Here is a 25,074-nt window from a genome sequence, read left to right as displayed (position 1 = left end):
TTTATCTGCACTAAGTTCATTTACAAATACAAAGCAATGGTAAATGCAAAGATAAAAAGAAAAAAAAAACTGATATGAAAGACAAGGCCCTTGGTTTGACATGCTCTTTGGGTACGTCTACACTGACGCTGGGATTGCACTTCCCAGCGCAGATAGACAGACACGCATTGCTCTGCTTGAGCTAGTGCACGAATAGCAGCAGTGTAGCCGGGGGTAACATGGACTGCAGCTCAGGCTAGCTGCCAAACCTTCCCAGACCCCTCTCCCCGGGTACGTACTCAAGCAACTAGCCTGAGCAACTAGCCCAAGCCACCGCCTGTGCTACCCCCGACTACACTGCCATTTTTCATGTGCTAGCTCAAGCACAGCTCGCCCATCTAACTACCCACGCTGGGAGGCACATTCCCAGCTGCAGCGTGCATGTGCCCTTTGACTCAGTTCCTCCACTGGCTCCCTTCCATCAATAGACCCTCAAAAGAACCTCTCCCATCCCACCCGGATTCACTGCTTCCCCATCAGCCCTCAGTGGTTTTCCTGGGAAGAATAAGGTACAATCTAACTCATCTTATCGTAGGGGTGCCTGTCTAACACCACTCTGTGCTGAACAGAGGTACTTGGCTCATAGCAGAAGGAAAATACAAACCGATCTTTTTCTAACCTTCACTAGACTCTGCGTCGTCCTCTTCTTCCTCTTCCTCTTCCCTGTCTTCAGCCTTGTGGTTTTTCTGACTTTCAAGCTCTTCCTCGTTCTTTCCCTTCAGAAGGGCATGGATTCGCACAGCCTCTTTCCAAGGCACACCTCCCAGGTCTGAGGTGGGTAGCTGTGGCTGCAGGGGTTCCTCTTCCTCCTCCTCCTCCTCCTCCTCCTCCATCTCGGATTCTGAACTACTGTAAAGAATAAAAACGAGACAGAGAAGTAAATTAACAATGCATCTTAGTTGAGTTTATATATGGCTGACAAAAACTTCAGTACAAACTATAGTACGTGTCATGGAAACCATATTTTCCCCTTCTGCTTTCAACGTTTCATTGCACTATTTTAGAAATAGTGGATCAGGTCAAAGGAGCTTGATGCAGAGGCTGTAGGTAGATCCAACAGCGAAAAGGTACTGGATCCAGTTCCTGTTAATAAAGGGGAGTCAGAGGAAGGGTAGTTGTGGAGATCTGTCTAGGTTCTTATATGCAGTGTTGTTGTAGCTGTGTTGGTCCCAGGATATTACAGTGACAAGGTGGGTGAGGTCATATCTTATGATTGGACCAACGTCTGTTGTTGAGAGAGACGAACTTGGGAGCTGCATAGAGCTCTTCTTCAGGTCTGGAAAAGGTACTCAGAGCCAAGTACAAGATCGAACAGATAGTTTAGCGTCTGTAGTTAGCACATATTCTAAGGAACCATTCAAGGTGAAAAGAAAAGGAGGACTTGTGGCACCTTAGAGACTAACAAATTTGTTTGAGCATAAGCTTTCGTGAGCTACAGCTCACTTCATCGGATGCATTCAGTAGCTCACGAAAGCTCATGCTCAAACAAATTTGTTAGTCTCTAAGGTGCCACAAGTACGCCTTTTCATTTTGCGAATACAGACTAACACGGCTGCTACTCTGAAACCAGTCAAGGTGAAGTGGCCCGTTAACACCCTTGTAGTCACAGGACAAAAAGGGGAATTAGTGGTTTACAGATTATTGTAATAAGCCATAAATCCAGTGTCTCCCTTGTAGTCACAGGACAAAAAGGGGAATTAGTGGTTTACAGATTATTGTAGTAAGTCATAAATACAGTGTCATTAAGACCATGAATTTTAGCATCTAGCAAGGTTATACATTTATCTCACTCACCTTGTCTCTCTAGGTCAGTGGTTCTCAACCCACAGGCCATGCGGGCAGCCCAATCAGCACACAGCTGAGGCCCATGTGACATCCTCAGGGCCATACAGGTAGTATATATAGTGTGTGGATGCGGCCCACATAAAGAGAGGTACATATGTGGCCCACAATGGTAAATAGGTTGAGAACCACTGCTCTAGGTTCTTATAGGATACTCATTATCACAGTATCTAAGTGCAAGTGGGTTCAGCAAGAAGGTAGAGATCTGGATCATGTCACATTCTCTTGAGGATTTGGGTGTGAGAGATGGTTTGGCAGGGCCAGCATATGAGGAGATCATTTCTTGATGGTAAGGGGGGTGGTATTGCTGCTGGGATTAAGCTGCTGGGAAGTTTTGTTGCTTGGTGGGGAGCTGGCAGGAAGATTTGGGGAAATATATTACTTTTTCCATTTTTGCCTGACAATCAGTGAATGTTGAAAAGAATATGCACACAGTCCTAGAATTATCAGGCCATCATGGTACATATAAAGATAAGGACAGCCAGAGAGCAGTGCACAATTACATACACTTGCCAGGATCTTAGGCAGTAGTATCACACGAATACAGGACGTGTCCGCACGTGTGTATAGGGCGGATGGGCAAAAAACTGTCGGTAACAGCATGAGAATAACTATCAACCCCACTACTGTCATTGCACAGTCTGTAAATCACTGTGTGGGAAACAAACATGCATATCAGTATGACCCCTTTTGCTAGCCATCCTATCTTTAATTCCACATTACAAGGTTTCCGTCATGAAACTTTCACTGGCTTTGCTTGAGATTCCCACTAAGAATTCACCTAATTGCTTGTTAGGAGAAGGCTTGACTTTGTAAGTGAAAGATACAAGCGTAGCTCTTTGATTATAGCCTCTAGGTACTGGCACTATAGTTAAAGGCTGAGAAGGCACTCCCACCATTCTCAACCCAATTTTTCCAGGAACCTTTTTCTAAAAGATGATCTTTTAGCCTGAAATCTTTCATTCTTTTTTACCAGCAGTGAAGAGAATGTATTGGCAAGTTTCATAGATACATTTGCCAATTTGGGGGTTATCCAGACAAGAAAAGATACATTTTCAACTCAAGAATTTGTTCAAACACTTATGTTCAACTAACTCAAAGCCTGCTTTAATTTACATCTGTAGCTAGCTCTCAAGAAATGCACTGAAACAAATAAAATAGCTGAAATGCACTTCTGTAGATTTGAACTGATGAGTTCAGAAAGGAACGCTCACCTAAATGTATAGCGGGAAAGGAATATCTATACATAACATACAGCAAGTTTATATATGCTAAATAGTTTGAATCTTACACGCAGGGTGAGTTTTCTATGGGAATAATCCTTAACTTTTCAGCTGGTCACATATATAGGTCTTTATACGATTTAAAAGCTAGTGGTACTAGGGAGTGATGACAATTTTTCCAGCGTTCAGGTTGTATCAATATTACCATACTAAAGCTAATTTTCTCCCATGCCCAAATTCCTCAAGAGCGGTCCTATGCACTGCAGAGTTTACAAACTTGGCCTGTGACTACAGATCAGTTGACAAATGTAAGGCGAACTGGAGAAGCTATTTCTGAAGCATCAGATTCAGCAGGAGTTATGCCAATTAAAAAAAAAAAGTCTTAGGGAATCTTTCAATTTATTTCAATAGCAACTGGATCAGGCTATTAATGCATGGTCACATCCTATTACCAATACAGATTGGCCTAGAAATTTCAAACTTGTTTAACTAAAGAGCAAGTGCTAAGATCTTATACAGTGGATTCTATCAGAGAAGTTGGGATGCTTATCCTTGGAGTTTTTCACTTAATAGGAACATCTGAGTGCTCTGTCAGCTTTTAGCAAACAAACTTAGTAAGCAACCAGATTAATTTTATAAAGTCGACTATATCCCTGATCCTGTGCTAGGTACAGAGTTGGTTCACCCTGCAGAAAGCTTGTCAAAAGTCAGTGTGGACTCCTGTGTGCCACAGAAAATCCTTATCACCACTTGCTTGTCTGGCGTTGCGTGCAAGTTTCTTCTCACTTCTCCAAAATATACACCCTTTTAAGGAAAAATGAGGCTCTGGCAGCTTCTGGCAACCTTTATAAACTCAGTCCTGGATCTAATGGACTATGGAAAGTTTACAAAAAGTGCCCAGTTCAAGGACTGAGCTCTCAGTGGTCCTATCCTTGTGTGAATGTGTAGGGTAAACTTTCAAGCTCTGTCCATCTGAGAAGTCCTGCACAAGACATGCACACCCACTGCATTAGACTTATAAGACCCAAGGGCAAGGACTTTGCAAACTGCACCAATTAATCCAGCAGACCTTGACTGTTTCCTCTCAACTCACACATACAAACTCCACTGGTTCCAGTTTGCAGTTGCATCATCCTGGTATAATTGATCAGTTCATATTAAAAAAGTACAAACCCTTTGACTTAAACTCAAGATGGAGTTAAGGTTATAAATTCGTATCTGTATTTTAAAAATACATTAAAAATTAGAAGGCCAGGAAATTCTAGGTTAATTTGAAGTTCCCATACTTTTAAATGTTTATAGGTGTTTAAACTGGAAGTTAAGACTAGTATTTCATGGTCTTTTAATGTTTTGTCCATTCAGTGTTCTAATAAGGTTGCTCTCTTAATGTTATTGATACAAGCATATGACTAACTCTGGTTTAAACAAGGATATTTTTGTCTGGGATAAAATCTGTGCTACTCACATTTAAGTGCATTCCAGCATTAATATATTATGGGACAATACATTGCAATTCAAACGTCAGTTCTGACTCAGCAAGAGACTGCAAAAGTGTCATTGTGAGGTTCCATTTTGTCTCTCTGATTTCTGTATCAAACTGACTCAGTTTACGAGTCAAGAAATTTTTTCCAACTGCCAATCCTCCATGAATCTTGGCCTGAGGTTTGAGAATTGAGCTGGGTTACATACTCTTCTTACACATCACCTGTAATAAAAGTTCTGAAAGCTACATTAGGCCCTCAGTTACTCATGTGTAATCTTAGTGCCTTCAAATCGTGCCTTCGGTGGCATCGGCGCTTTTGATGAGTTTGCATGAGTAGCTGTTTGGAATTTAGTACACGTCTGTTGATGCTGCTCAGAATGGCATAGAATATTGTTTATGTTAATGCTACCGGGAGAAAAATAATCAAAAGTTATTTTTGTCACTGAAACAAGGATCTCACTGAGAATAAACTCAGGGACTAGATCTTGTGTTTTTATGATATTTATGAGAAAAAGAGTGCAATGCCTGGACGCTTGCCATATAGACGTGAATAGGCCCAATCTCATCTGATTTAAAGAGCAAAATAGTTCGGGCTTGGTTAAAACTCGGGTGAGTGATCAGAGGATACCTGGTGTTCTATTTTTGTTGGTTGTGTTTGACAGCAACAGCTGTGTTTAACAAACTGATACTTCGGGCAGTAACTTTTACATAAAAGTGCTCATTCGAGATTACTGCTCACAGAAAAAGCCCATTCTCCTTTGGTTCAATAGGTAACCTCACTACTTTTGGATACGAAAGGTCCTTGGTTCAACTTCTTCCTGGAATGGATTTCTCACAAACAATCTTTCATTTGACATTTTCTCATTTGGCTACCTTCTTCTGTTCTGCACCATCTACACTAGATTTTACTGTGTCTGATGTACTCTTGCCAGTATGGCGTTATGTATTGGCTGTTTATTTTTAACGTACTCTTTACACATTAATAAAGTGTGTTAAGTGGTGAGATTAGCACCTATTGCCAGACCATAAAAGCGAGGGCTGAAAACTCATCAGCTGAAACATAAAAAAAGCCTGGGATTTAACATCTACACAAGGCTGGAATGTAGAACTTCTGCAACAACCTTCACTCTGTCCCTGACATGCAGGCTTTCGTTACATGATCACACTGTTTGGGACAAACAGACCCTCTCCTAGCAAGTACTACATTGCAACACAATTTTTCTTATAATTATAGATGTACATAACTCCAGGGACACGGTTCAGGTTACCTTGAGGATGATCATTTCCTATTTTGGGGTGATAAAAATCTAACCTTAATCTTGCTCTAATACATCCTTGCAAAATTTTATTCACTCACTTGCCTGGGGAGAATACTTTTTGACAGACGTGAATAAATAAAATGTATAAGATACCATTGTTTTTTCCTCATCACAGTGTGGGGTAACCAGGTAGGTTTTGGGCATGGTCCAGTGTGTTTTCATGACAATTTTCAAAAGCTACAACATGTGTTTTGTATAGGATATATAATGCAAATGTTATAATCCTCCATTCCACAGCAGAAATTAAAAGTCATTTTTAACTCACTGTCCCTTCTTTCAAAAAGGTAAATGATGAATCAGATCATAAATATATGCTGAGCCTCTGCATACAACAAGCTCTCAAGAGGTCTTAGCATATACAAATGGCTTTATACAGATGCTCTCAGAGATAAAAAAGTGGTATTTATTCCCTCCTCTGATTAAATCACACAGTTTCCTCCTCTTCAGTACAGAAATAAATCTGACAGGTGTCGCCCGCTGGGTTTTTAGTGCGCTGTCAATAAAATTTACTGTTGCTGAAGCTGTTGCCATGACTATTCCGTGGATCAAGCTGTGTTCTCCAGCCAGCCTGCTTATCTCGTGTAATATTCACAGTTTAAATTCTTCACTCCTCAGCTCACCTTACCTTCTCCAGCACTGATCTTTTCCACACTTGTGTGTTTAATCTTTGAGTACTGAGAAACAAGAGGATGAGTGGGTGAAAGCAGACAGAGATGGGTTGGTGCACAGGGTCTTCCTTTCAAGCTGGTAGGTCTGGGCCACCCAGCTGGGACCTTTTTTCTGTTAACCAGTGATCAGAGAAAAGAGTTGGATGACTTGACAGAGACACTCAAATATTCAGGGAGATACCTCTTAAAAAATGTATCTATGTGAATTTAGTGCTGGAGAAAGGAGCCAGGTCAAAAGGCCTGGAGACTCTCATCCTCCACCCTGCAGGCTCGGAATAGAGTGACACTGCCAGCTGCCTCCATTATATCCCACAATATGGTTCAACCCTAATCTGGGAGTAGCCAGCTACAGAGATGAGAGCCACATCATGGTGGCTTCAGCTCAAAGGTGGGACACTGTATGAACAGCACCCACTTTAACTGCATGTTCTCTTTAAGGATAATCTGCCCCCTCAAGACTTTTGGGTGCTGGGCTGTCTGAATACAGACCTGCTGTTGACACTGTGGTGCCTCATAGTGGAATGTGCACCACACTTTGGAGCAACTGCTTAGCACAGATCCTTCATCTGGAAGGGATAATCGATTAAAGTGACAACTGTGAATGGCCCACACGATCAGCGTGAAGAAAATTTAAATTACCTTGAATGTATCTTACATTAAAATCTGCACATGCTCTCCAAAGATTGTGTGGGTATCTTATTTAGTCGTGGATGTGATTCAAGGTGTGCTATTATTCTACAAAAGTCCAACAATGACTAGGTCCTGGCTGGCTAACTTAGGAACAGTTTCCCTCTCTATGCACAATTGTGTTATTTAAAATTATGTGAGGATACTTTCATTAGCCGTCCCTAGAGCGGCTTGAGACTAGTGGGATGTCAGCTTGGAATTTACTTCTCTTATTGATCAAATGCCAAATATGTTGCCTTTTTGTGGGGATTAATCTGATAATGTTTTAAAATGCTTTGACTGTGAAACATACCACAGAAGTGCTACGTACGATTATTACTGCATTTGCGGATGTGTGCATATTGACTCTGGTTATTGCCCATGGTAGTGATGATGAATCTGTCATAGAAGGAATGTATTTGGTTTGACTTTTGCCAGCAAGTTATGTTTATTGCTGTGAAATCTTGGTCCAGATGCCCAGGGATGTCTGAGAGAGATATTTTATAAGTCCAAAAATAATATTTACCTTTTTTTCCAGAGAAAGCTTAAATTAAAAAATACATATTTAAGTCAACATACAAAAAGGGGAGAGTGATAGAATTCTAAATAAAAAATGGGTGTGGAGGAGGGAGGGAGGGAGAAAAGTGTGCACAGATCTGGAGGAGGTGAAATAGCAGCTGCAGTCTGAGATGCCAAAGATAACACTTGGTTCTGTTGACTCCTTTTTTCCTTGGAGGTTTCCGATCCAAGTACTGACCAGGTCCAACTATTCTTAATTTATGTGACCTGATGAAGTCATGGCCAATAATAACATAGCTCCAGGCTAGTGAACTTTGGTTGGTACTTTCCGATCTAATAAGCACTATAAAAGCTACAGCGATATTATTATTAGTGTTAATATTAACAATGGCAACATTATTTATATATCTGAGCAGTGGGCTGGGAGAGGGACAGAGAATATGAACATATTTCAAGTCTACCACATTAAACTGCAGAGAACATCCAACTAGGCCACTAGACAACACCTCAAATAAATAAATTATATCAAAATAAGATCTTGTTGAGAATTTCCTAAGATAATTAATTAACACTGTCATTATTCTAGTAAAGGAAACAGCACAGGACACCAGGTATTTACCCATCCTAGTTCACATCTGTTCAGCGCTTTTAAGATAAGGATGCATCAGGACTACTGAAGACTAGTAAGGCTAGATAGTGTAAAATATCCAGTTGCTGCCTCTTCTATTTGCATCTTATAGGACTGTAGCATGGTGGTCACCTGCTCCCGGCCCAACGGGGTTAAAAGCCAGCCCTTGGAGAGGGCCTGGGCTGGGAGCCTTAGGCTGAGCAGATTGGAAGGCAGCCTCAGCTGTGGCCACGCCTCAAACAGACTCAGCTGTCCCTTATAAAAGGGCTGTGGGCCAGGTACTCAAAAGAGACTCTTTCTAGCTTCTGAGAGGGAGAGACCTGGCTGCAGGGACCTAAGCAGAGTACCTAGATTGGAGCAGGGCTGGCGAAGGGCCTGAGGAGCTGGGGGAGCTCCAGCCAGGAAAGCCCCAGGCTGCGGCCTAGTATTAGGCCCAACAGGTACTGGGGTTGCAGGGGACAGCCTAAGGTTAGACAGAGGCAGCAGGTCCAAACCCAACCTTGCCTGTGATGAGTGGCTTATATTGCAGTCTGCCTCAGGGCACGGGGGCTAGCTAGTGACTGGCAGTATCCTACGACTGAGGTGAGGTAGGGATAGGGGGTGGGGGTTCCCCGGGGAGGGGAGACCCTGCAAGTGAGGGGTTACTGCCAGAGGGCAGCACCCCGGCGTAGAAGGGGCACCCGGTCCGGGAGGGACACGGGGGCCTGGCATAAGCGGGACACCGGCCTGCAGAGGGCGCTCCAAGGCTGGAAGTAGAGCTAATTCCCAGGACACCAGCAGGAGGCGACGCAGGGGTGAGTCCCACACGCTTACAGGGACTCCTATCATTTGCTCATCCCAGAATGCACTTAGGCCCTAATCCTGCAAAGACTTATGAATGTGCTTAATTTTACATTCTTGAGTAGCCCAGCTGAAGTCAGTTTCACCTGTATAATTGAGGTAGGCAACTAAACACACAGGGCTACACATGTGTTTCAAGTTAAGCATGCATGTGATTGTATTGTAGGATCTGGGCTTTAGCCATCAGCGATATCATTACCGGAGTTTACAGTGGCAGTTTTAAGAATCTAAGAACTGTTGCACAGGCAAAGAGTTGAACAGTTCAGGAGCGTTCTTGCTGTAATGAAAGGGTATGGAGCAGCGCTCACAGTAAGTAAGAGAGCCACATTATCTGGAGGACGCTGAGACAGCAAAAGTTCCACTCATCCCTTATCAAATTGAATTGCTGCTGCAGGAGTTACTGAGAGACATTTGCCCACACGCGTGAGCGCTGAGCCCCTAGCAGTCTGATGTACCATTCTGCAGCTGAAGAAATGACCATACATGCATATGGCATATCCTGTTTTATGCTATCCATAGTTATTACTTCAAGTCAAGCTCTCTCAGGCACAAAAAGGCACTCAATCAAGGCTAAGTATCTCTCCAAACTGAAGTTTTAAACCAAAAATGGTTTTCAGTTATCAGAGTGCAAAATAGGCAGAAAAAGCTTTTTGAAAAAACACTCCCCTCTGATCCCATCTTCTGTTCACCCAAATGACTCAGTTGTTTATAGATGAAATTTTCCAAAAAGTAAATTCCTTTCTGAGCTAAGACTGAGCATGAGAAATTTCAGTACAAGAAATAACTTTTAAAGAACACTATTAAAGTGACTCAAAATAGGGGTTTAGAACAGAAACTCTCGTATAATACCCCTCTCTGAAGTGCAGCTTAGGCTATCAGGTCTCCAGAAAGGGGAGCCTCAGTAAAGTGTATGGGAAAGTGCACAGGAAAGTGTACAATGAGAGCAAGTAGACACAAGCCTGCTGGGGTGGATACAGGGACACGTGTACAATGTGTGCTAACCTGCTGGGCACATCCTCTTCTGTTCTTTTGTCTAGTACACTGCTCAGGTTATGCTCTGCCAGGGTCTCCTCGGGAACCTCTTCCAGTTCCTCCTCCTGCTGCAGTGACAGCCGGTAATTCTCCAGCTCAATGCGCTCAGGTGTGCCACGCAGCCTCTTGGCCAGGCTGGGCTCCTCCAATCCATTGACATTAGGACCTAAAGAACAAGCCAGTAAACAAACAATGAATCTGATGAACTGGGTCTGAATATTTGCAAACAGATTCAGAGCAAGGAGCAGTGGAGTGAGAAAGGGCCAAAGGGGAATAAAGAGAGAGAGGACCTGATGCCATTACCATATTAGCCCCTACAGGTTGAATTGGAGAAGGAGCAATATTCCAAAGTGGGCCCTGGTTAACGCTTTTGGTCAAAGGATGCTAACAAAAAGTTACATGTCCTGGTTGAGAGAGGAAGAAGAAAAATGTAGCTGCAAAGGCCAGAGCTGTGTCAGGCCAGGCACAGGGACCCCTATTCAAGAAGGGACAGGGAAGCCATTGCCATGGGGACCGAAGCGTGCACCATTACGTAAGGAGTGTCTCAAATGTGGGAGACAAAGGGACACTCCTGCCGTAGGAAACTCCCTGGTGTAAGGCCATCAGGTTCAAGCCTCAGATGTGTTTTTCTCTGGACTTGACCTGATTTCCTGTCAGTATGTGACAAAACTGGGACTGCAGGAGAAACCTGGATGAACAATTTGTGGGACTGTGGGAGTGGGGGAGGATGCTGGATAAGAGGTTCACTGCTTCCCCCTAGCCCCAGCAAACCACAAGGACAGTCCATCTCAAAGACAGCAGCTCCAAGGCCTATTTAAAAAGCAGCACTCATTGGAAGAACCTACACCTCTGAACCTTGATCAGGTGGGTGAAAACAGGAAACGTGTGTGTGGAAAGACAAGAGACTGGGAATCACAGTCCCAGCAATGATAGGCCTGGTACCATAATACTGATTCTGATGCCTGTTATTGCAGCCATTAGGAACCCCACGCAATGTCATCAAGTGCTTATATTATTAAGCACCACAGGTAGGCGTCAGAGGAGCTGAGAAAATACCAAACTTAGTGCCACAGGTTAAACACACCTGCAGCTCAGCAATAAACATCTCCATCCATTTCCTATTGCTCTCCACAGTAAAAAAAGAACTCTGCTGATGGGGACCGAACGCTTGTGGGGCTGCACTCCGAAAGTGCCAAGTGCTCAGAGCTCTGGTTGAAGCCAATGGGATCTGTGGGTGCTCAGCACCTCTGGAAATCAGGCCTGGGTGGATTAGTGCCTGTTAAAGTCAGAAACTGCTTCATCAGGCAGAGTTGCAGGCAAGTGATATACAAAAGCTTCAACAACAATTTTAGCCCCGACCCACCTGTACAGCTCTGCCAATGAACCTCAGTTTGGACCTATAGAATCTTCTGTTGTAACATTCTTGGGGTTCCCCTCAGGAATCATGCTACATTTGATGCTGTTTTGGTGATGTGGACAAATGTCCATAAGAAACTAGACTGGGACTACCATGTTCCCACAGGATCCAAACCACACAGACCTCCACAGGCAAAAGGTCAGAGCATTAACCTACATTTCCAAGGATATTTTGTTCTCTACAATTTGCTGCTGCATAACATAGTCTTATGTTGTGTCAGTATTTTTAAAAGATTAACTGAATAGCACACTACACGAGGATTCACGCTTCATTTCCCTCTCTCTGGGATGCCTAGATGGTGATACCACCTCAGCCAGAGCTATTTTTGTAATCAGAGTTACATTCCCCAACGCTGAGTTCACATCATCAGGGGATCTGACCTGGAATGCTGATCTGCCAATCCTAGCTGACATGAAAGAGAAATGTATTATGGGTAATGAAAGAGTACCAAGGTGATAGAGAGCAAATAAAGGGTATAGTAAATCCTCATAAAGAAAGAGATTATCTTCTGTATTAGACCCTTTCACAGATTGCAATGTATTCCAGTTAGGCCCAGCTTCCCCCAACGCACACAGCTGTCACAGGCTGTTTCTGTTTTGCCCTCTCATTCTGGCCCACTCTGGGTATCCAGCAATGTATCCATGAAGTTCATAGATTGAAAAAAGGATGAAAGGAAGAAGGGTAAGGAGTCCTTTATCTAGGGGATTTATTTCGCGTTCTTCTTGAGAGTCTTCATGTTTTGTCAGCTTCTGCAGAAGCAAGCAAAAAAGCAGCAGTGACTCATTTCTAGAGTCAGATTAACAGACTATGGAAAGGATGGCTTTTTTCATTGCAGGGGTGGGTGGAAATAAATTTAGTAGGAGCTATAAATGTAGGGGAGGGAGGGGAACCAAACTGACATTTATACACACTAGTGAAACTCACACAAGCCACCTCACCGACGTGTGCAGGATAAGAGAGTTAGCCTTGTCCCTCCCACCCCACGACCACATCAGGGACAGTATAGGAAGAATTAAACCAATCCTGCAGCAATACATGGGGATAGACCAGGTGGTTCAGTGGCATTGTCTCCAGAACAAGGCTGATATGAGAAGGATAAAAGCTCTTTTAAACTGTTAGACAAAGGAGTGTGGTTATGCCAAGATAGTTTATGTGCCTGGCAGGTGTTGTGTGCTGGGAAGTTTTGGGGAAGAAGAGAGAACATTCCCAGACACACTTCCAATGTAAGACTGATTTTGTTCTTTTTAGCTGTGCAACTCAGGAGCATCATTGGCCAGATGCCTCCATTTTCTTTTTCTTAAAAAAACATGCAGTTTGATATTGAAGAACATGACCCAGTAATCTCCAGCCTCGGCCAGGGACTTCTATTCTAGACGGGCACACTTTGCACAGAGGATTTGTTTCCTGAGCTTCTAGAAGGCACCATCAGTCTTCATTGTCTGGGCGTAAGACACTATCAAGCTCACCGCCAAGCACAAATGGAACAGATGCCAACTGATTCCACACTGTTTGCCTCATTATGTAGTTAATAACCAGAAGGGCAATGGTTACAGCTCACAGCTCTCAGATTGCTGCTATTAACACAAACAGCTTGGCTTACACTGGCTTTCCTCCAAAAGCCTAAGTGGAGCTAGAATGGTGAAAGTTGGCTATCTACTCACATCAAGTGGATTCACAAGGGGCGGCATTACTAAGCAAAGTAGGGAGAAGAATATTTCAATCTGCCTCGGACACGTGCTTCTTAGTGACATCCTTTATCTCACCGAGGGCTGTATCCTTATGGCTCATGATGATGTCAAACTGCTGTTCAAGGACATCTGCTCACAAACCTGGACAACACTATTCTACAGTCTTGCCAACAGGAGGTACTTGCAGAGAATACTGGTTAACCCCATGTACCGTTTTACCTTGTGCCTTTAGTTTTAAAGGCACAAGCACACCTGCCTCATGTACCAGAGCTGCACAAAGTCAAGTCTGGAAGCTGCTTGCAAACACAGAAAGGGGCTAACGTTGACTGCGTATGATGAAACATAAAAAAACTATGTCATTAGTCAAACATCAGGAGCCACCTGAGAGCCAAAAGCAGCTCATCACACAAACAAAGAATCAGCTCAAATAGCCACAAACAACATCTTAAATAGGAAAATATTATAGTTCTGCATTTTGGAAGGGCCGCTGGCTACGAACAGCCCACAGATCATCGCAAGGGAACTGTTTTTCCTAACAGGGCAGCCTGCTTAGCTGTGGTGTGAAAGCTGCCAGAGGCCCCTATTTATCTCAGTCCTGATGCAGCCTGCCTCTTGTAAAGGAGCACAAGGCCAGAAATAACATTCCTGAGCTGAAGTGCCCCTTGCCCTGCTCCCCTGCATGACATATTTCCTCTCCATCCCCATTTTAGAAACAATGGTTACGACCAGGGCTTGAGAAGCTCCTCTGAAAGCTTTCCCCTCCTGAGAGACAATTCAGTCCCTCCCCATTCTCCACCGCCTTCCTCCTCCACCTAGTAAAAACCAAGCCACATTATTGATTTAGTTCCACAAGCCTGATAAAGAGTTGCCGGGGTAACCCCTCAGACAGTACCTGCTGAGGGGTGAAGAGACAGCTGAGTGTGAGAAAAACTCCTTTCCAAAGCAGAACGACCCTCCTCTTGCCTACCTCTTTTCCTCATTACATCAATCCAGTATTAGAGTGGGGTCTTCTTTTTCATGAATAGTGTAATGCCCCCTTTTCCCCTCCTTCCCTATGTCTGTCTTGTCTGTTTAGATTGTAAGATCTTCGGGGCAGAGGCTGTCTCCCACTCTTATCTGTGCAGTGCTTGGCATCATGGGGTGCCTAATCTCAGTTGGGGCCTCTAGGAGCTACTGTAATACAAATAAGGGAGCCTGCTGTGATGCATATGCACACAGGGGAAAAAAACAGTTACTTCCCTGCGTACTGTAACTGTTGTTCTTCGAGGTGTGGGTACAGACGTGTATTCCACTCAAGTGCAGGTGCGCCCAGTGCACCAAAGTCAGAGAATTTTGTTTAGCAGTACCCGAGAGGTGATGGTTGCACCCTTCAGCCCCACTGCCCTTCCCATGACTATATAACGATGGTGCCGCCCCAACCCAGTTCCTTCGCACCAAAATTCAAGGCTAATGACTCCGATGCAGAGGGGACACAGGGCAGGCTGTGGAATAAATGTCTGAATCCACATCTCGAAGAACCACAGTTACACAAGAGGTAAGTAACTGGGTTTTTTGATTCTGTGTGTCTTTTCAGATGTGTATTCCACTCAGGTGACTCACAAGCAGTAATTGAAGAAGGTGGGGCTCAGAGTCTACCTAAAGGTGAGCTGCAGAGCTGTCTTCTCCAAGTTTGCAGTCATAATAGCATAATGTTTGGTAAAAGTATGCATTGGAAAACAGGCAGCTGCTCTGCAAAAGTTTAATATAGAAACATCACTGAAGCATGCGACTGAAGCCGCTTGGATCCTCGTCGAATAAGCCACCGCCAGTATTACACCTTATGAAGGTGTAGACTGAGCTATTCCATATGCCATTGTCATGGCAGTAATCCTCGTGGAGATCATCTCCATGGAAACCACTTGACCCTTCACCTGATCAGCATACGAGGCAAAGTTGAGGTGAATAAATGGTTTAGTCTTCTCCAAGAACACCAAACAGCATCTCACATTCAATGTATGAAGGTGCTGCTTCTCCATATTCAAATGTGGTTTCAGAAAGAATACAGGTAAGTATATAGTTTGGTTAAGGTTAAACCACTTTAGATAAAAATTTTGTATGTGGCTCTAGGTCGACTTTATCCTTGAAAAATTACATATATGGAGGTCCTGCCACGAGAGCCTGCAACTCACGCACCCTCCTTCTAGAAGTTATGGCTATGAGAAAAGACGTCTTTTAGCAGTTACCAAGCGCTCAAACGGAGGACCCATGAGGGCGGCCAGCACCATATTAAGGTCCCACAATGGTGCTGTTTCTCTAACAGAGGGAAGAGACAGACAACTCCTTTTAAAAATCTAATCACCAGGGAGTCAGAAAAAATGGACTTCCATTGAACTGGTAGATGGAATGCAGATACTGCCACTAAGTGGACTCTCAAAGACCTAAGAGACAGACCTGAGGACTTCAGATGTAACAAATAATCCAAAATGTCCTGAATAGTCTGGGAGCATAATGTAGTAAAATCTTATTCTAGGGCCAGGTTAGTGATAGAAAGGAAAGGGTGGTGTCATTTGATCTGCAGAAATCTACAGAATCATGATTTCGAGGGTGTCACCCTTTGCAGTGTGGCAAGGGGGACTTGCTTCTCCCCAGCTCCAGGTCCTCTGCCTGGTGGAAATTTTGATTCTACAATGTTGTCAGAAATGGGCTGAGTTGGGTATCATTTGAAAGCCTTTTTTCCCATGACCACAATAGTACCAAACATGACAAACCTAGAACAATTATGTATATATTCAAGAAAATATTTAAAAGTCAGTGTTTTTTTAAATTATACTTTAAACACAGGGATACACGGTTTACATGAATAATAAAAAAAAAAAAAAAAAAGACATCGATCTTTGGTAATCCTAGGGAAGTTAGCCTTAACATGTAGGACTGAAAACATTTATTCAAAATTCATCATCAGTGTTGTGTCCATGTAGTGCACCACTGCTAGACATGATGTCACACTGTTCCTTGTCTGTGCCGTAGTCACACATTTCCATGTAAGGCAGGCTGCTGGCCAAACATTTGAAGGGTGGTGAGCATCTGGTCTTTGCACATGAGCAGGTGATTAGCTGAAGGATTGATTTGGGAGCACACAGTATTTCACACATAACTGGTATGATCAGTCCATCCTCCAAGACCCATCCATGTGTGGTAGGGGGAAGGTAGTTTTGGATGCACTCGATCATCCCATTGCTTCATAGTTTGCCATCTTGATAGCAGGTATAAATGCACTGCCCAGGTTGGTGGCAATTTTTCTCTGTATGTCTGCTTCTTGGAAAACATCTACCAATGTAGCTCAGCAAGTGTCGCAATGCTGATCTTCAACTGGTAAACTTGGCATGTGAACACCTCCAGTGCATTTATGACCTCATCAGTGACTGTATCAGCCATTCCAAGCATTTTCAGAGTGAGAAGTCAGTCTTCGGAAGTTGAATAAAATGCCTTCTGGTAAGATAATATGTTTTTTCCAGCCAACCTTCCAGCAGTGTCACATCCTGAAAGGGCAAAGAAACCTGGCTGTGTGGTGGCTGATTAATGGTCTGACTAACAGGAACACATCTCTGGGGGACAGACAGAAATTCTGTTCCATAGAAGCAGGAACAAAAACAGAATCTTGAGGAAGTCTTCGGTAGCATCTCACAGAAAGCACTAGAATACCTGTGTCTTGTGCAAAAATACCGAATTTAGTAGCACCTGTCTCTGTGGCATTGATGGCAGGCAAGATCATTTTAGCATCACCCTTCTCATGAGAGCTATGAAGAAACTCCACTGAATGGTGTGAGGCAGAAGCTTCATTACACCATGAGATAATAAAATTCTTTGAGCAATTCTTTGCACGCTGAAGCGTTTTTCCTGCATGGTATGTGGTCAGTTTATCCTTTCTGCAAGTATGAGACAACAGTTTCTTCATTGTGACATTGAAGATGCTTGTGGAGTCCGTGATTTTTGTACTGGGCAGGTGCAATACCATGGAATCTCTTCTTTCTGGTAATAATTCTAATTCATCCCTCTATGTACATGTCAAACCCAAGGTGAACTTGGTCATACGTCCAGTATTTTCTTTACACCCTATAATGAAGTGTTCTGCCATCTCACCAGGTGTTAACTGTTTCTGGTTTGTTGAGAGCTTGTACCTCAGCCACACCATCTGTGATTGCTATGCTGAAATGCCTCTGTTGGCATAAGGTACTGGTCATGTTGTCAGCAGGTGCTGGCTTAAGATGACCAAGCAAGATGTGTGTTTATTTTTCACCTGCCACACATGCATTGTTCCATAACATTCCAACATCAATCGTGGTACCATAGAGAACTCATACTTTCCCCAAAGTGTCACGTAGATCAACATCATGCTGAAATATGGACGCAATCACAAGACAAGCAAACGACTTATCTGTGGTTAACTCTGTAATAGTCTCTGCCACCTTCACTGTGACTTTCGTCTTTGCATGTGAGCACAGCTTTAGTCTGTTCTTCATGATTGAAGCCCATAGATGGATGGAGCCTTGGATTAGTTTTTGGGTTCTGAAGGCTTCATAGCAGCTGCAGAGTATTCATATTACTGTTGACATCAGTGCTTTCTTCCACTTTTGATAGCGCCAAGTCTTTTGCAGCTTTTAAGGATATGCGCTGTGATTCATCTCTATGGATAGGATTGCTAAAAACTATGTCCATATCCCACAGTTCATCTTCAATAAGTGCTTTAAGAGCCTTTCTGCTAAGCATTTGTTCCTCTTCAATCCTCTTCAAAGCACCTATTTCTCTGTACTTAGCCTCTATCTCAGCCATCACCACCACTTTCCCATCCACTAGAGCAGGGGTGGCCAACCTGTGGCTCCGGAGCCACACGTGGCTCTTCAGAAGTTAATATGCGGCTCCTTGTATAGGCACCGACTCCAGGGTTGGAGCTACAGGCGCCAACTTTCTGATGTGCCAGGGGGTGCTCAAGGCTCAACCCCTGGCTCTGCCACAGGACCTGCCCCCATTCCACCCCTTCCCGCCCCCTCCCCTGAGCCTGCCGTGCCCTTGCTCTTCCCCCTCCCTCATGCCACGAAACAGCTGATTGGGAGGTGCGTGGAGGGAGGGGGAGGCGCTGATCCACAGGGCTGCTGGTGGGTGTGGGGGAGCTGGGAGCAGGTGTGGGGGAGCTGATGTGCAGCTGCTGATGTATTACTGTGGCTCTTTGGCAAATGTCCATTGGTAACTTCTGGCTCCTTCTCAGGCTCAGGCTGGCCACCCGTGCACCAGAGCCTCTGTGACGCAATTTATGAAACCCAGCTGAGTCGCAGTTTCCAGTAGAAAAATAAGTGCTTGTTTCTTTTGCGTTTACGGTTTGATGCAATACATTACATACATTTTTGGTACAGCACTTGATGTGACATGCAATGTTGTATATGTGGGCATCTTTTGGGTCAATGAACCCACTTTACTTTCTCGCAGAGAGTGACTGTTTCTCACCTGTCTCACGTGTTAAAACTGTGCTTACCACAGAAGAAGTAGGTGTTCTTCTCAGAACACATGCCATGGGACTTAGTATAAGGCAAGTCTTGCTCACAGCTGGCAGTTCCTGCATCTTCAGTTTCTTCCTGATGCTTCCTTTTCAACCTTGCCAAATTCAGTTTATCCATGTAAGGTCCCACCGAGTATTGGGTTTAACCAAGTCCTCCATGGCGGTTGTGATGTTATTGACATGAACTATGACCGTATAGATCATTGATGCACCCAAGGTCCTATAGTTGCACCAAATCTTGTACAAAGGAGGTCAAGTAACGTGTCTACATAAAGGTTGTAATTTGCTGGTTATGATTATGCTGTCTGTATGTGTGTATCAATTTTGTATTTGATGTTATGAATATTGGCTATGTACTTGTATCTCAATGTGTTTGATTCTAAGTAGCATAAGTGAAGCATTTGGTCAGCTTCTTGAGAAAGGACTACTCTGAGTAAGTGCCCAATCAAGAAATACTTAACTCACAGTGGACTCTGGGAGATCTCAACCCACATCTGAGCTTTCCAGGGAATGTTCAAACTAACATGTAAACAATGGCGTCGGCCTGCAAAAAGCTGAATCATTCATGGACATGTGATTTGCCCAGGTGGCTACAAACTCCATCTTGTTGCTGTGATTTTGCATAGAAGAACAAAGGGGTTTCCGCCCACAAGAGAGAATATAAAAGGCCCTGGAAGCCTCTCCATTTTGTCTTCAGCTGGTTCAAGAGATGGCCTCTACACCCCAAAGAGATGCCTGAAAGAAACTGGAACAAAGGACAGTAACTACGGGGTTGTGAGTGATTGCTAGACCCAGGCCATAAACTACAACGTTGGTCTGAAAAGGATTGGGCCCAGACTAGGAAGGAGTCCCGTCTGTGAAAGAAGCTTATTGGAACATCTCTGGGGTTTCATCTGGAATCAGTTTCCTAATGTATTCGGCTTAGACTTGTGTGTTTTGTTTTATTTTGCTTGGTAACTTACATTGTTCTGTCTGTTATTACTTGGAACCACTTAAATCTTACTTTTTATATTTAATTAAATCACTTTTGCTTATTAATTAACCCAGAGTAAGTAATTAATACCTGGGGGAGCAAACAACTGTGCATATCTCTCTATCAGTGTTATAGAGGGCAGACAATTTATGAGTTTACCCTGTATAAGCTTTATACAGAGTAAAATGGATTCATTTGGGGTTTGGATCCCATTGGGAGCTGGATGTCTGAGTGCTAGAGACAGGAACACTTGCTATGCTGTTTTCAGTTAAATCTGCAGCTTTGGGGGACGTGGTTCAGATCTGGGTCTGTGTTCGTAGCAGGCTAGCGTGTTTGGCTCAACAAGGCAGGGTTCTGAAGTCCCAAGATGGCAGGGAAAACAGGCTCAGAGGTAGTCTCAGCACATCAGCTGACAGTCCCAAGGGGGTTTCTGTGACCGAACGTGTCACAGCGGTATTCTCCAGAGATTCAGCTACTAGTCGGTATTCTGTCTCCCCATTGATGCCTAAAAGTGATCAAGACCAAAGTAAAAATAAAAATTTTGTAATGGATTACTTTGGGTTTGTAATTAATTATGTTATGTAATTATGTGCATACCATTTGCAGATGGATTCCAGTAATTTCTCGCTGGATGCAGTCAGTTTTGTTCATGAGCAAGGCTCTGTCCTATGCTTTCCATTTGAATTTGGCACCAGAGCATACATCAGCTGTGGTGCCAAATTCAAATGGAAAGCATAGGACTGACTGCATTTCCTGTTATCTTTTGTTGCAAACAGGTTGATTGCTGGAATGTCCCAATCTCTGAAAATGGATTTCAAGATGCTGTTATTCAGGGACCATGTGTTATTCTGGAAAAAAACTCTGCTGAGGTGGTCGGCTAACTGGTTCTGAACACTGGGTAAGTGTGTCACTGTGGGAGTAATGTGGCCAAGTGGCCTTCTGCAATGGACACCTTAACTCTTCCCTGGAGGATTCGGGCAACTTATCTGTAAACTTGGACATGGCATCCCAATTTACAAAACCATATTTAGATAATTGGGCCCCCTGGTTCGCAACATGCATCTGTAATGAAGAGGTTGAGTTAACTTTTCTCCCCATCAAATCTAAAACGAGTTTAAGAGGTTCTTTAGGTATGGATTTATATCTTCCCTGCTGTAGCCTCATTTGCCACTGTCATGACAAGGGAATTAGAAGCTGGATGTGAGAAAAAACCTTGAAACCTTGCATGGGGCCATAATACCAGTAGGCTTTGCTGTGGGCATTAAGGACGCTGGGGTATTTCAGAGACTTGGCAGGCCCTAATATCGCTTCATTTATAGGAAGAGCCACTCTCCCTGGAGCTGAGGACTGAAAAGTATGCACTAACTTACGAGTGGTCTTCTGAATAAACTCAGCCTGAATACCCAAGGTCAAAGCTATTCATCTCAGTAGATTTTGATATATGATTTAAAATCCTCAGTCACAGCAGATGAAAAATCTGGCACCATAGCATTATCTAGTGATAAGAAAGAAGAGGGGAGTGGAACCAATGAGATCTCCTTGGCAATACGTGTGACTGTATCAGGGGTTCACTCCCCTCAGTCTATGGCTGCAGCACAGGTGGCTCCGGAGGTGAGGCTACTGGGGGAACTGCCAACCTTGCTCTGGACTGAGCTGAAGATTGGGACTTCGCCAAACAAGGAACCTCCCAGGGATTCCAAGGAGACCACTGTGGATAGGGGCGTGACACTGGTGGCCACTAGGAGCTAGGCCAAGAGCCTTTACCTCTACTCCAGGAGATGGTACCAATCCTGGTACCAGTGATGATTCCCAGGAGGTCGCAATGATCTTTGCAAGAAGTACCGTGAAGGCGAAGGAAAGGGAGAGGTCTCCAAACTCAATTCTGAAGACTCTTCCAAGTAGCCTGATGGTAATAGAGCCACAGATCCAGACAGAGCTAGTAAACACTCTGAATCATCTGAAACCCAATACGCCAGTCTCATTGGTACTGACGACAGTACAGTCGTTGGCACTTTCAGTATTGATAGAGACATTGCGTCCATACTTGGTACTAGAGCAGACATCAGTACCTAAGTCAAAGCTGATGCCGGACATGCAGATGTAGACTGTACCATAATAGTTGTTGGTACTGAAGATAGTATCTGTGGCAGCAAATCCCGGTACCAAGCAGGAAGAAGACTGAAACCTGGCTCCCTACTTAGGGGATGGTGCAGATGACGGTGCCAACAGTAACAGTAAATCCACAAACAGTCCAGGCAGTGCCGATGACACCAAAGACAAAGCCACCACAGTTGAAAGTTCCTGGATAAGTGGAAAATCAGGAACTGAAAGGCACATCAAGTCTGCTGCTGCTTGATACACCGCAGGTGGGGAAAATGTTGGTGCCAACACCACTGTCATTGGCATCGGACTCAACGGGACGCTCCATGAACGGTAATGAAGTCGATAGTATGGTGTCTAACTGCTCCCGCACTGGTGCCAATGAGCAGGTAGACAGCCCAACTCTATCTTGCGTACCAGAAGATTCAGGGTGCTGATCTGCACTCCTCTTAGAAAGGGGGGAAGAATCTCTCTGAGCTCTGGAGTAGCCCCATTCCATTTTGTGAATTCTTTTTCTTAGAAGACCAGAGGAAACAGAACAATCTCTCTTCCTTCTGGGTGAGGGATCAAAATCTATCTGTGGAGCCCCAGCACATCCTGGCTTAGGTGCTCTCTGGAGGGGGCAGGGTGGGGCTAACAATCTATGGAGGTCCCTGGTGTGGAACCAGGTGGTGCTGCTTCAAATGCAAGTCTCTAGCCACCTGCGCCCTCTTCTTGAGCAACTTGCAGATGGAGCACCATTCCTTAATGTGCCCTTCCCCAAGGCACAGACTTCAAGTGTGGGGGTCACTAGCAGGGATAGCTATCCCACATGACAGACAATGCTTAAAACCAGTGAAGGCATCATCAGGCTAAAAACTCTACTAACTACAATAAACCAAACTAAATCCTAAGGTATTACTAAAACTAACTATTTACAGAACCACCCCCCACCTCTGAAACACTGATAGAGAAATCATTAGGTGAGACATCACACTGAACGTTCTGACTCAAGCTGCAGGTGCTAAGAAGGAACTGAAGGGAGTCAGGGCGGCAGCATATTTATATAGCTACATGAGGGGCTACAGGGCAGAAGGGCACGAGTGCCTCCCTCACGGGTACCGCTAAGCAAAAGCTCTCCTACGTTGGTGCGCTGGTATGCAGACACTTGAGTGAAATGCACATCTGCATCCACTCAAAGAATTAATATTGTTGCTATGGAAATCATTCTGAATTCCTTCATTTTTGTGCAATTAAAATCTGAAACTTAATTGCACCTGGGATTTTTGCAAATAATTGCTTCAGTGTGGAAGTGTGAAGTTAAAGGTAAACAAACAAATCAAATATCAAGCAATAATTAAACAAAAGAATATTAAAAGGTGACATACCACAGAAGGAATATGTGGCCTTCTCTCTAGAAGATTAAATATCAGTTCACATGTTAGGGTTTTGTTATTAAAGCTGTGAATTAGAAAAACTCTGTGTGTGCTTGAAGAGGCAGTATTATAATAAACCCCCATTTTCAGGAGTTTTTAATATAAAAATGTTACCCTTTGGGGTGAAGTTTCTTACTCTTGTTCCCAGCCCAGAAGCCTTTGTTTGTTTGTTTTGGGTGGGTGTGTGGGGTGGTGGGAGTGGGGGGGAAAGATCTGATAAAATCCTATTTGGCTCCCTTTATGTATCTCAATGTCTCACTTTTATACTTTGTGAATTTTTTTAAATGCTTACATTTTCAGATGCTTTTTTAAACACACAACTTTGCAGTTCAACACAACTTTTTATCCAAGCGCCTCAAACCGGTTTAAAATAAATAATGAATTAGGACACAGCTTGTTTGGAGGGAGGGAAGGAGGAGGAACTGTACTGGTATTGTACAACATATTCAGGCACAGCAGCAAGTGCCGGCAAGTCAGTCTCACAACAAATTTGTGCCAATGCCAGAAAAAGAACCCAGAATTCCTGACTCCCAGTCCCTTGCTCTAACCACTAGGCTTAGCTGTCAGCGAGGACAAGGCCTTTGAAAGGGTTAAAGAAATCTGGTATAGGTATAGCCCGATTTTAAGCATTTGATAGTCAAGTACAATGTGCATGAGCATTCTGGGACCGATTCTGCCAGGTGCTGAATACCCTCAACTCCCACTGACTTCAACAAGAGCCAAGGGTGAGCAGCACCTTGACATCTTGTGCATATTTTACTTCTTGTGTGGCATAAATTAAAAATGGAGCTCTCACTACGTAGGCACGTACCTGGAGGCTGCACATATTGAAACAGTGAATTGATTAAGACAAGCCACCTGGCTAAGCCTGACTGATCTGTCTTGACAGCCCCAGCCAACAATCACTCCCTTAATCCTCCCAACTATACTTAAGATCTAGTGATCATAAAAATTTCATATGCCCTGGGGTTTACATCCCCATATGCACTGCATTCTACAGCACATACACAATTTTAAGTTGGCCATCCTGGACTGAATAGAATGGGGGCCTGCGGGATGGTGCTAAACCTGCTGTCTTTCCCCAGCCCCCATCTTACAGGTGGAGGAACAAGAACAAGGCTTTAAAGTGAATGGGTGGAGAGTTAAGTCATATCTCCTCCTAAACTTTTTTAAGAAACCACTGAAAGGAGCCTAGCAGGGGTATTGATTTCTTGTAGCCCCTTCCTTTGCAGAGCTCAAGCCACCCATTTCAAAACAGTACATGTTCTGTCGGGTCCTCTGCACTTTTAGATGCACAGCTTAGATGCAAAGTGACTATTGCTCAAATAAAGGTACTGATGCATTTATCTGAATGGGAATGTATAATAGTCACTTTGTCATCATAACCTATCCCTCCAAATTCCTTTTTCCTTTGCTTTCTCTTCACTCCCCCAGATATTCTCATGTTTACAGCATGGCTGAATTACCATAGGTTCCTGAGGGAGCCATAAAACCTTGAATTCCCTGGCTTGTGAATTTAAAGCCTCATCTGTAATGCTGCATAAACATAGGTTCCATTAAAAACAAAAGCTTTGAATGTAAAGGGGACAATGACAAGGAGCACAAATTAACAGAAATGTTGAAAATTGACATATTAAGGGTATCTACGTATAAAATTCAAAGTGAGCTCAAGCCTGAGAGCTGGTGCATCAG

At 43.8% G+C, this 25,074-nt stretch overlaps 1 protein-coding gene across 1 annotated transcript in view; it reads right to left on the bottom strand.

The window, feature by feature from the left end:
* MICAL3 (microtubule associated monooxygenase, calponin and LIM domain containing 3) overlaps window positions 1-25,074 on the bottom strand; it is a 242,634-nt gene that overhangs the window by 60,588 nt on the left and 156,972 nt on the right. Inside the window, exons 26-27 of the mRNA XM_074938661.1 lie at window positions 10,230-10,425; window positions 659-888 (exon numbers count right to left, since the gene is read on the bottom strand). Coding sequence (XP_074794762.1) covers window positions 659-888; window positions 10,230-10,425 — 426 coding nt within the window. The remainder of the gene's footprint in view (window positions 1-658; window positions 889-10,229; window positions 10,426-25,074) is intronic.

The sequence above is a fragment of the Natator depressus genome, chromosome 1, assembly GCF_965152275.1.
Source record: "Natator depressus isolate rNatDep1 chromosome 1, rNatDep2.hap1, whole genome shotgun sequence".
Classification (NCBI taxonomy): domain Eukaryota; kingdom Metazoa; phylum Chordata; order Testudines; family Cheloniidae; genus Natator; species Natator depressus.
This window is presented reverse-complemented; position numbering and strand designations above follow the sequence as displayed.